The sequence below is a fragment of the Monopterus albus genome, unplaced genomic scaffold (assembly GCF_001952655.1).
Source record: "Monopterus albus unplaced genomic scaffold, M_albus_1.0 scaffold249.1, whole genome shotgun sequence".
Lineage (NCBI taxonomy): Eukaryota > Metazoa > Chordata > Actinopteri > Synbranchiformes > Synbranchidae > Monopterus > Monopterus albus.
The window spans coordinates 597211-609775 of record NW_018128129.1 but is presented as its reverse complement, the minus strand read 5'-3'; the positions used below and the strand labels follow the sequence as shown (position 1 = coordinate 609775).

The 12565-nt window shown below is 42.1% G+C and overlaps 1 protein-coding gene across 1 annotated transcript; it reads left to right on the top strand.

Moving 5' to 3' along the window:
- Positions 1–489: 489 nt before the first annotated feature.
- Positions 490–11363, top strand: nr1d2b (nuclear receptor subfamily 1, group D, member 2b). Its single transcript, XM_020620819.1, has 8 exons — positions 490–984; positions 3564–3794; positions 4455–4543; positions 6001–6145; positions 6660–7351; positions 9079–9264; positions 9357–9567; positions 9834–11363. Exons 1-8 carry the CDS (start codon positions 966–968, stop codon positions 10028–10030), a joined length of 1770 nt encoding a protein of 589 aa, XP_020476475.1. The 5' UTR covers positions 490–965; the 3' UTR covers positions 10031–11363.
- Positions 11364–12565: the final 1202 nt, after the last annotated feature.

The window sequence follows — 12565 nt, the reverse complement described above, 5'->3', positions numbered from 1 at the left end:
CCATACAATAATAAAGACCAAGAAATCAAGGTATGGATGCTGAGTCAGCCTCCATACAATAATAAATAATTGGATAACATAGTATGGAGGCGGACTCAGCATCCACACAATAATAATAATAGGACAACATGGTATGGATGCTGAATCAGCATCCATACAATAAGAGGAAAACATAGTTCTGAATGGAAGAATGAAGCCAATGACTAACTTTTAAATAGGAAAAATGTAGGAATGAATGGAAACTTGTCTGTGTTTAGAAAAGCCTGCCAAAGATATCATTAAATGTTTCTAAGTTTAAGTTCGCCCTACTTTAATAAAAAGTACAAGAATATATTGGGATTCATACAAAATTATAATTAGTACCGTAATTAGAATGTTGTAAAGCACTTGTCTTTTTTGGAAACAGGGCGTATGTTCCGCCTGTCTTCGTTCACTGACTGGTGAAAGTATGTCAGTGGGTTACACTGACACCAGTGCAGGGCTGTAGGGGGAGGAGCCGACGACCTGGGTCACATGGTTGCACAGCACTGATCGCATTCGCAAATCGAAACAGCCACTGCAAAACCAGCCCTTCCTACCACTGGAGTTGCGCCCTTAATGCACCTTTTCCCTTGTATTAACTTTGAATGGAACACGAAATATTTCTAGATATAGCTAAATTATACAGGAAACAGATAAGCTGTGGTTTTCTCTCGTGGTAGAAAGAGGCGCGCACGATAAACTAGCCTTTTGGTGTCGTTTAAACGGGTGTGAAAACTCGATGGTTTAGTATGTTCTCGAGTCTATCGCTGACAAGCCAGCGCAGCTTCTATCAGGTTTAAGCGACGTTCATTTAAATGTTGTAGCTTTACGGTCAGTTTATTAACCGGGATCAATCAGCGACTTTTCAGTTGCTGAGCACTAAAACAGAAAAACGGCTTCACTACTGAGGTAGCAGAGGAGGAAGACCCCCCAGCTCATAGGATATGGAGTCGACCAAAGCTGGTAAGTGTGCTTTAAACCCAGTTTTAATACCAAAATAGCTGTACCTTGTTGCAGTGTTTTAAGAAGGTTCAGTGAAAACTAGCTTTAGTCAAGTAGCAATACTGGCATAACGAGGACACGTTCTGGTATTTCTGTTTGAACAGTCTTTGTATTGTGATGAAACATATGAACTGTTAAAGGCTGTAGGGTGTACTGATGTGTGCCTGTCAAACTGGGTTAGGAGTGCTAGGAGGCTGTCGTTACCCAATAAGTTGCTCTCGGCAGCACTGCGGTCCTCTCTCATCACATGGACCACTCTGCCTAGCCATGTGCACCTGTGTTTACGCTCCCCGTACGTCGCAGCTCATTGGTCGAACGGCGCTGTGACGCGGCCATTGCATAATTTTTCTCAGCAAGCAGGCGTGGGGTCTCGCCGCGGATACACGTGACGCATTTCGCGGCAGCTCGCGGTGACCCAGTTTCCTGGGAAAGAACATGCTTGCTCCACGTGGGGGCATGTTATGATGCGTTCAGGGCCCATGGGATACATAATACTCTTGTATATTTAATAGTTTTGGGGCCTTGGGCAAATGATATTTATAGAACTGACATCCAGTTCAGTTTTCATAGGTTGAAACCTAATGTGAATTGTTGCTTTTTATTCAGGGAGTCCAGAATTACATTAGAAATGTTTGTGTAGAGTGTTATATTTCCCTACTAATCAAATGACAGAACATGACTGGCTTTGTTTTTTTTTTAAGTAACTAGATCAGCAGGTTTCCTTTTGCCTTTTAAGTGTTTAAAAAGGGGACATTTCCCATTAGATGAATGCAGCACTTTTTCTGTGTTCAGTTTTCCAATTTAACAAATTGGGTATAATAAGTCAAACCAAAATGACAAGTTTGGCCACTTCAGGTCACCAGTTTATCATAAAACCTTTATAATTTGCAGGGTTTGCTAAATTCACTACACTTTAGATTCATAATATTTTGCTAAAAGCTTATTGTGAAAAGGGTTTTTTGATTTGTCAGGTTTGACATTGGAGTGCTCTTCAAACAATCCATAGGCATAATCATACACGCCCTTTTTATGCCTGTAATGACACACTGTTCCTGGAATATTCTACAGGTGCAGGCATGCATATTTTCTGAGGAGATATTAATTCACTGAGCTGGTTGAAGTGGGTTTTTAATTGGGTCAGAACTGATGACTGAAGTCAACTGTTTTGATAAATGCAACATTTGCTGTTAAAACAATGGATCATACTGTTAAAGATGTTCAGTTAATATTATTTCAGTATTACTGTATATTAATGACCAATATTTGTGAAAAACCATGGTAATATGAACAATATTTTTTATACCAGTGCTTGTGCTGTCAGATTAAATAAAAATGACAATTTAGAATATAATTTGGCAGTAGATCTAGTAATGGATGCTGTACATGTGACTGGCTACAGGGACAGGCCAGACTACATACTACACACCCTTGTGAAGCTGACATTATGCAATGCTGTTACCTAATCATTGAGAATGGCAAGCAAAGAAATCAGGTCAGCCTATATTGAAGGGGAAAAAACAGGTCAGTTGTAGAAGCAGCCCGTCTGCTTGGTTCCTACTTGCTGAGGAAGCTATTGTTGTATTGTGACCTGCCCTCTTTATGTTAAGTTAATTGGTTCCTCACCAAAAAGCAGGGATTTTGCATGAGCAGGCATAGCCTCCATGACTGAACAAAGAAAAGAGTGCCACCTACAGTAATACGTCACAGCGCTGAGCACAGTGTTTGATAGACAAAAATTGAGATAAAAAAAGATTCATTTGATTTAGTAGTTTCTTATAGTAGAAAATAAAGAAAATGAAATTAAAAGATAAGACGAGTGTTTTCATATTTTTCTTGTCAATGAAATTCCATGTAAAAAACAAACAAACAAACAAAAAAAAACAATGAATTAGCCTGTCTCTTTATACTTTGACTTCCATAACCTGCCTGTGGCACTCAGCTCCACCTGATTTGCATCCTACTGAAGTTGTAAGTCTTTTATAATAGCTTTTAAATCTATAGTTTTGTTGTTTGTTTTTTTTTAAAGTGCAGCGCTCTCTTAAATTTTCTGGTCAGGATAGGTTTTAGCAGACATTACTTAAACAGGGACACAGACCATATGCTGCAGACTACTCTCAAGTGCAGATCATGGTGCAGATTAATCCACATTTGGTGCTCCGCTGAGTATGTAGGGCAGCAGGATGCTGTATGTGGGATTGAGTCAATAACAAACTACAGTTAACGGTAATAGAGGAGTGTGTCAGTCAGTGCAAGAGTGTGTCTCATTCATGTGTTTTTAATATTTTTTTTGGAAATCTCATCCTCTTTTTTTGTACTTTAGAGTAGTTTTTGGAGGACAGTGGAACTGTACAGGAAAGAGGAATAAGATATATTATGCTTCAGATACATGTGACACTCAGTAGGATCAGTTGTTGACAAGAAAATCTGGATTATCATCATCCTCACTCGTTTTCCAGCACAAAGCTCCAGAGAGTGTTGTTGCTCTTGTTGCTGCAGTCTCTGTCACCATGGCTAATTTTTCTTCTGCCATTGTACACCAGGAGGCGTAATAGCCTACATCAGCTCATCTAGCTCCGCCTCTAGTCTGGACTCCTGCCACAGCGACTCCTCCAATGGCAGCTACCAGTCATCCTCCCCACCCCATCGCACCTCACCCAGCTGCCGCCAGATGGGTCGGCCAGCTGACCCCACACTCCCTGCCAGTGGCCAAAACCTCTTAGGGGCTCAGAAGACCGGATGCTCCTCCTCTTCTGCAAGAGGCGGCATCACAAGTAGGATGGCCGGCCACTCTTACGTGTTTTCAGAAGCTAAAAGTATTGCTCTTACCAGTGTATTACTGGGAAATGAACACTTTCTCGTGAGTGCTACTTTTGGTGTAGCCAGTAAGAATACTTTTAGGAAGTAGATTTTCCAGTAGGTGCTGAGTCTGTGTGAGGCAGAAATGGTCATACAGCAATTACAATGTGAATTATACTGGAGTAATGGAGGAGCAACAGATCCTATGATTTTTAGTACCGTAACTAAAATTTAACAAACAATCCCATGTCATTTATGTTGTTGATCATTTATCAAATATACCAATACTTTGTTAACATATGAACTCCCAGGTAGCTGGATTCAGCTTATGTACAATGAAAGTTATTCCTGAACCCTATAAACAGATCTCAGCTCTGTTAACACTGTCATGACTCATTCAACGCTGTTTTTATAATGTCTGGGAAAGAAAAATTAAGCCACTGGGTGTTATGAAACATTATCACAAGGCAAACAAATGCCCCAAAACAATAGAAGATAGAACAGAAGAACTCCATGTGACAGTGTTACATAGTATGTGCCATGCCATACCTGTAAGTTTTAATAATGTAGTTTCATTTTAAATTATATAATACATTCACATGAGCTTTTTGTTCATGTGTTTTTGTGTCATTCAGAAATCAGTGGCCTGGTGCTGCTTTGTAAGGTCTGTGGTGACGTGGCCTCTGGTTTCCACTACGGCGTCCATGCCTGTGAGGGCTGCAAGGTGAGAGCGGCTCTCTGAAACACCACCACTACTACCACCCACATGCTGGCTTGCTCTCTCTCACACTCACCCACGCATACATGCACACGGTGAGCACACCACAGACCCTGATCCAGAAACATTTTCACTGGAACTCAGTGGTGTGACTCTAAGCTGGAGCTGAAGTGGGCCACCACAGCGGTAACCATCTGCCCAGGTCTAACTTAAGGCTCAGTGAAACTAGTTCATATCAGCTGCCCCTCATACTTCACATTGACCTGGTTAACTGTAGGGAGCAGTGTGCAGTGACAAATACAGTTGTTTTTGGCAGCCTGTTTTAATTTTAGTTTTAGTCTTATCTTTGTGTGAAGCTGTCATTTTAGTTTTTATTAGTTTTAGTCACGTTCATACTCTTTTTAGTCTAGTTTTAGTCAACGAAAACTGATGACATTTTAGTCTTATTTTAGTCAGAATTATCCATGACTATTTTAGTCTAGTTTTAGTCAATGAAAATTGTATTTTAGTCTCTTTTTAGTAATGCAATTCTATTTAACCCAGTCAATATAGTATAAGTACCTAGTAGTATAGATGAAACCAAAATTTTCTTTTAGCCAAACCCATTTCAAACAAGGTTATCTTATTATATTATTGTTACCTTATAGACTCAAGACTACATCCAATACACATTTTGTGGCCACATTTCTCCCCATCTTTTTCCCACAACACATTGTTTTCTTTTCCACTTCTACGTAATTAAAGTTTTTCCAACTGTCATTTCTTCTTTTTCTCCCATAGACGAACCCCAGCTGGCTGGCCATCGGTCCCTTTCTCTGTGTCAGACTTAACTTTGTTTGTTGTCGTCTTCTAAATAATGCCGCGAGTGGTGGTTAAGGAAGTGACGTCACCTGCGTCTGCGCAGTGCGACCTGATGCGGCCCCTGAAGCGAGACACAGGAAACAGAAATACTGCAAAATAATAATAATAACGCAACTGAACGAGACGAAATAATGTTATAACATTTCGTTTCGTCTCGTTTTGGTCAACGAAAATGAAGAGACATTTTGGCATAGTTAGCATGTTTATTCCGTTGACACCATTTTTTTGTTCCTTTATTCTCCCCTCGTCCTCCCCTTGTACTGTCTTGAACATAATATGGGAGCAATACAAACGTAACACATCCTACTTCAGGATAATGAGCCACAAACACCTCCAGGCTGTGTAGAAGAAAAGAATAAGACTGTAGGCCTCAATTGATGGAATGGTGGCACAGTGTCCAGACCTACCAGATCATCAGTGGGAATTTCCGCAACAGTGTCTGTTCAAACAGTGTTTGATTTCAGTTGTAGGAAGAACGTTACAAGTGTGTTCAGCTGTGGAATTACACTAATAACAGCTGGAAAAATAGGGGTAACCCCATAGCTTTGAACAGTAGTGTAGTATGTCATCACACTGTGCTGTTTGTCTGTGTTAACACGCAGGGCTTCTTCAGGAGGAGCATCCAGCAGAACATCCAGTATAAGAAGTGCCTTAAGAATGAGAGCTGCCCCATCATGCGGATCAACAGGAACCGCTGCCAGCAGTGCCGCTTCAAGAAATGCCTGATGGTGGGGATGTCCAGAGACTGTGAGTACCATCGCTGTCTGACTCAGCAGAACACCACTCACTGATTCACCCTCTGCAGAGCTAGAATCACCCAGGTGTCCTGCTTGGGTGCTGTGTGAATCAACAGTGATGATTAACATTAACCTGTAAAATCAACATAGGCCAGTTTCATTCAGGAATATATATAGAAACTGTTTATATAGAAATGTCGAAGCCTGGATGTTACTCTACATTGCAGTCAGTAAACATAGTTGGCCCTCAGCCTGATATGTTGTCATGAAGAATACAGCTGCTATATTAAACTTTTACAAATTGTTTATTATTTAGCAGTATCATAACAAAATAACTTAAATTACCAATACACTTTTGGATTATTAATCTTGTACAGTGTGAGAGGGTAGGTGAATTAGATAGTTCTCATTTTATTACTGAAGAGAAAGAGTGATCTCACTACTCAGTACTGTTGAACTTATAATGCAACACGTAAAATAATACAAGTGAATCCTTCTGAAATAATTCTCTCGTCACTGTTCAGCTGTGCGTTTTGGCCGAATCCCTAAGCGGGAGAAACAGCGCATGCTGCTGGAGATGCAGAGTGCTGTGAACAACATGATGAACAACAGCCAGCTCTACAGCAGCCAGAATCTCCCTATTGCCAAACTGCCGCCTGGCAGCTCCACAGAACCTCTGGGTGAAGATGCTGGCCCTGTCCCCTCCTGCTCTCCATCCTCACCATGCTCCAGCCAGTCAGACTCCAGCTCAGACCGCGAGCCCACTGTGGCAATGGACACCAGCCCCAGCTTGACCTCACCGAGCACATCAGACAGTGGGGAGGAGGAGGTGATCGGCTCGGTGACCAGGGCCCACCAGGAGACCTTCATGTACAACCAGGAGCAGAGCAGCCTGACAGCAGAGGCCCCGACCTCCACACGCCTTCTGACAGGTGGCTCTGCCTGCAATGCCACTAAGCACTGGACAGAGGAGCGGCAGGACATCTGGAACCGCCACAACAACCTGGTCACTGTGGTAGCACAGGACCCCTCTTCCAGCCTGGGCCTTCAGGGTGCAGAGGACAACACCCTCAACCACTGCCCCTTCAGACTGCCCAGGAGTGCTGCCAGCCAATGTCCAGCCTACACACACGGAGCTTTCAGAACTCAGGCCACAGAGGGCCCCAGCAGAGCCTGCAGTTGGCCCCTGTGGAGAGGAGGCAACAGGATGCATCTGGTGAGATAATAAAAACAGATGAGGGTAGTCACTACAGCATGCCTTAATGAAGGAATTAAAGTGTATTGTAATACCATTCAAAAGTCAATGAGAAAAAAAAAATAAGTAGACTCAGAGAACACATGTACCTCCAACCAAGGCACAGCATTCACTCACACAGATGGGTCCCTATGTGAAAAATGAGATCCAGAACAACACAAAACGTGTTCTAAAATCCTTGATTCGGACCGGATCGGGATAATCTTTTAGGGTATGACAGGCAGTTACACTGTGCATCGTACCTGAACGTTTCAGGGTTCTATCTCCATTATGGGCCAGTTTGGGCAGAAAATATGCATTAAATTGGGTTTTCAATATCAAATTTAATTGGCCATCAGATCCAGATGACATGAATTAATGTCCCATGTTAAAGATGGGAATTTTGTGATTTTTCATTATTTTTTGTGACCTTGACCTTTGTTGTTTTTCAGCCAAAATCTAAGTAATAGGTGACAGAAACTGAACTAATATTTAAGTGCAGAAATAAATGGCCCCAAAAATAGAACAGTGCAGAGTTCTGTTATTTCCTAATAATGAAGCAGGTTGGGTGTGTTTTTGTGATTTGGAAATTGGTCTGTATTTTTGTTGAGACCTGTAACAATGCCACTACTGTGCTGTAACTTCGATCTCTTACGTCATATATGACACTTTTTTTTGGCCACTTGGGGGCAGTAAAACGACCTGAAAACAACATCTGATGTATGTGGCTGAAAATGACAGTGGGTAAATCCCAGTTCCCTTACTTGATTGATCCTTGCTCCTCGATTCTTGCTCAGCCCAGAAGAAGTTCCAGTCTGCCATCTTGAAAGATGTCCTGAAGCTCTTATTCCTGCTCAGAAGAGCAAGGAGGCTGCCTGGAGGAGACATGAGTAAGGATACACGAGACCATCCTATGTGGAAGTATTTAATAGATTGACATGCCTCTTTATTGGAATGCTTGATTGAACGCTTCAGATAAAATGTGTTTCCTCAGTTCCCACCTTCTCACATGTTTTCTTTGCATCTTGTGTGTGCTGGACTAAGATACCAGGACTTGGGGTTTTCCCTGTGTGAGCAATGAGAGAGAGCTAAAATAGGACAAAAGGCTCTTTTTAGAGCAGAGGGGGGATTCCATGTGTGGCTGACAACTGCTATGTGCATTCATCACTACAAGCATCTCATTGTAGTGCAAAAGAAACTTTGACAGGACATTAAGAGACAATCGGGTACATCCCAAGTCTCTTATAAGCCCTGCCATTTCCCTCATTTGGTAGTCCAGCCAACATAAGGTGCTAGAAAAATATGAGAAGAGAGGACTTGAGGAAATGTTAATGGCATGAGACATCCTTTCCTCAGCTCCTTCATCTGAAGTGTCCATTCACCAAGTGATTTCTGATAAAGGGGCATAGCAATTTACAAAAACCTTCCATGAAGGATGCTCTTGTGTATCCTCAGTCCCCGCTCCTCAAAGCTGATGTAAGAGACTTGGAACATTCTCGGTCCTTGGTTGATTGGAACAACTTCCGGGTCAAAGGAGGATCGGTCTTATAAGAGACATGAGATGTATCCACTGTCCAATATACAGAATCATCTTAGTAAAAGCCTAACGTCAACCGACAGCTACTCTGGGTCAGTTTCAGGATATGATCCATTTGTTTCATGTGTCCTCCAGACAGAGACAGTATTTTATTCCTCTGTCCTGTCCTCAGGTTTGTCCAATGAACAAGTCTCCTCACATTGACGCTGAGAAGTCTGGCCAGGAGGTGTGGGAGGAGTTCTCCCACAGCTTCACCCCCGCTGTCAGGGAGGTGGTGGAGTTCGCCAAGAAGATCCCAGGCTTCAGAGACCTGTCCCAGCATGACCAGGTCAGCCTGCTGAAGGCTGGCACATTTGAGGTATACTTTATTTTTCTAAACCATGTGCCACAGATATTTTTCAGTTCTTATTAGAAAGCCCAGACTGATGGAGCGGTGTATGTGTTCCGCAGGTGTTGGTAGTTCGCTTCGCTTCTCTCTTTGATGTGAAGGACCGTACCATAACCTTTCTGGGTGGGAAGAAGTACAGCGTGGACACACTGAGGGCCATGGGGGCCGGCGACCTCCTCAACTCCATGTTTGACTTCAGTGAGAAGCTTCTCAGCCTGTGCCTCAGTGAGGAGGAGATGAGCCTCTTCACTGCTGTGGTTCTAGTCTCTGCAGGTGGGCTTTTCTGATTGGTTGATGGCTTAGAGCATATTTTTCAGTACACAGTTTTGAAGGCCATTACACGTGCACTTGGGCTGTATATTAAACTGTGAGGATGCTGCTCATTCAGTTGTGGAACCAATCACACTTAGATTACTGTGGCAGAATTCCTTTTAGTCACGAATCTGAATCAAAATTAAAGAGAAAGTAACAGAAGTGAAACCCATTGTCAGGTTGATAGGAAGACACCTAACACTGACCTTGGCTGACCACTCCCCCAGATCGTTCAAGCATAGAGAATGTGAACTCAGTGGAGGCGCTTCAGGAGACGCTGATCTGCGTCCTGCGAAGCCTCATCACCAAGAACCACCCCAACGAGTCGGCCATCTTCACCAAGCTGCTGCTCAAGCTGCCTGACCTGCGCTCGCTCAACAATATGCACTCTGAGCAGCTGCTGGCCTTCAAGGTCCATTCCTGAAGTTTCCTCGGGTACTTGACCCCTCCGAATCCCTCAACACAAACTATAACAGCCTGCAACCAGACCTGGAGGCAACACGGACCACTAGCTCCACCTCACCTCCTGCCCAACTACACCTGCACATTCGCACTCCTCCCATGAGGCTTTGTGTTTTTGGTTCTGTCTGTGAATTAAACTAAAGCTCAAGCCTGACATATAAAGGGGGAAGAAGACCATAATATGTTCTTGTACTGTACTGTAGGGCATAACTGCCTGTGTGATGGTAATGCATTCATACAGACACACTTGATTGATGTATGTTTCTTGTGTTTGTGTGTAGCACACTGTATTTTTGCAGCTGTACAAACATTAGAAGCACTTTCCTGTATAGTGTAGACTGGTATTTTTGCATTCATAGTGCAATATGTGTCTGCTTTTTGATTTGAGCTTTATAGTGAGGAATAGAGACGTGTGTAGTCTTTTCAGTGGCACATGATAATCTGAATAGGTGCTGTGCTTGTGATAAAGGGGGAAGCTGTAAACACAAAAACCCCCAGACACTGAATGACTGATGAGGTACAATCCTCTTTAAAAGCAGACCACAGTAAAAGGAATGTGGGTGCAAAGCTGCTTGAAGTCCCAGCCTCCCAGTGTGGTCCCCAGACAGATCAGACAATGTTGTTTAATTTGAGTGAATCTGGTCCAGGCTGTATATGTGCAATGCTGTGTTTTTAACCAGCTGCGGGTCAGTTTTTTGAAGTTATTTGGGCATTGTGACAAATCGAATGATTGCTTAGCGATCAGTGGCAATAGAGAAACACTGAACCAGTGTCATCTGGACTTGTTTCAATTAAAGAAAAATAACTTCTATCTTGGATTCCAGCGTCGGCTGTCCTACTTGACCCAAGTCATGTTGCGTTTCTTCGTCAGACACTTGTTGCTGTCGGACAGTTGGACGACAGAAACTGTCTCTCAGTCAGTGGTAATTCCCACTTGCTTGAATAAGCTTTGTTTCATAAAACTGTACAGACTATAGCTGAGTATAGTTAAAGTGAAGAAGTAGGCCTATTCTGCATAAAATATGATTGTAATATCACTGAAGTGATTGTTATTTAAAGAATAAGCTGGAGTGGAGTGGAGGTGATGTGTTGCTGGAGTTCAGATGTCTTTGTGATGCCATCTTTTTGTTCCCTGTCCATGAATTCACAATGTCTGGCTTCTGTCATTGTGTTAATATTGATGAGGTTCTGTTCTCCTCTGTGAAAGGACTGCAGTATGCATAGATTTCTATATAAACATATACATACTATCATACATTATGTGTATAGATGAATATATATAAATACATTTTCTAAGTGCAGTTCATGTTAAGTGGTTATTTAACATCTGGCTGTCTTGGAATGAAACCAAATCAACCTTCAGCCCTCACAGACCCCGATATGGTTCTGTCTTTACAAACCCGTGCCATGTCCAAGCGCTGCTCAAACCCATGTTAGTTTAGAATTTCAAAGTTTTTAAAGAATATTGCCAGCAGTTTATAAAATAATTAAAAAACAAAAAAAACCTTTATATAAGAATAAGATATGGAAACTGGGGTGGTCTTAGGATTTACACTTAGACTTTAAACTTACTGTAGGAAAGACTTTTTTATCAGTGATAACTCCATTCTTAAATCAAGTATTTTGTCATTTGAGTTTAAACACACACAAAGTACTAACCCCGCAGCCAGTGCTACAGTATTAAACCACATTACTACAAACCACATTTGCCATTGCTTTTCCTTTTGGGGTTTGTTTTCATTGTGTGGATGCTGAGTCAGCAGCATACCATCACATACAGTGGATATAAAAAGTCTACACACCCCTGTTAAAATGCCAGGTTTCTGTGATGTAAAAAAACGAGACCAAGATAAATAATTCCAGAACTTTAGCCACCTTTAATGTGACCTATAACTTGTACAACTCAACCTCAGTGCAATACCTGTAAATATACATTGTACAGATTATACAGACTTGTACAGGTCTCTAGTTTTAAGTACTCTGTTTTTATCCCTATTTATCTCATTTCAACGAATATTCCTTTGTTGTCTGCATTGTTTGTCTATTTATACTGCTTATTCTACATTGTTTGCACTGTTTGTTGCTATTATACTTCTTATTTTGTTATATTACACATCCTTATGCTGCTTTACCGTTTGTATATTGAGAGCCGGTGTACCAGAGTCAAATTCCTCGTGTGTTCATCACACCTGGCCAATAAAACGGACTCTGATTCTGAAGGCCTGAGTCCCTGTACAATCATGGCGGTCGCGTTGACGCATCACCGTAAGTGGTTCATGCGGCATCTACGCCCGACCGAAAAGTAAACTGCAGGCATTGTGCAGCGATTGCAAGTGATCGATTCAGTGCAAGCCTGGCTCATCTCGGCCGAGCCCAGTTATATAGTTATACAGTATATGTGTTTTGGCAAACTACTGCTGATTCCTTTAATTCGGAAATTCGTAACCGGAAGTTCAACGTGTCCTTGCACAAAGAAAAATATCCATGCCCGGTTATG

Bases quoted from the DNA above. Each gene is read 5' to 3' on its own strand.
- nr1d2b (XM_020620819.1), top strand. The intron at 4,544-6,000 runs GTGAGAGCGGCT...GTTAACACGCAG, and splicing joins ATGCCTGTGAGGGCTGCAAG to GGCTTCTTCAGGAGGAGCAT. The intron at 7,352-9,078 runs GTGAGATAATAA...TCCTGTCCTCAG, and splicing joins GAGGCAACAGGATGCATCTG to GTTTGTCCAATGAACAAGTC.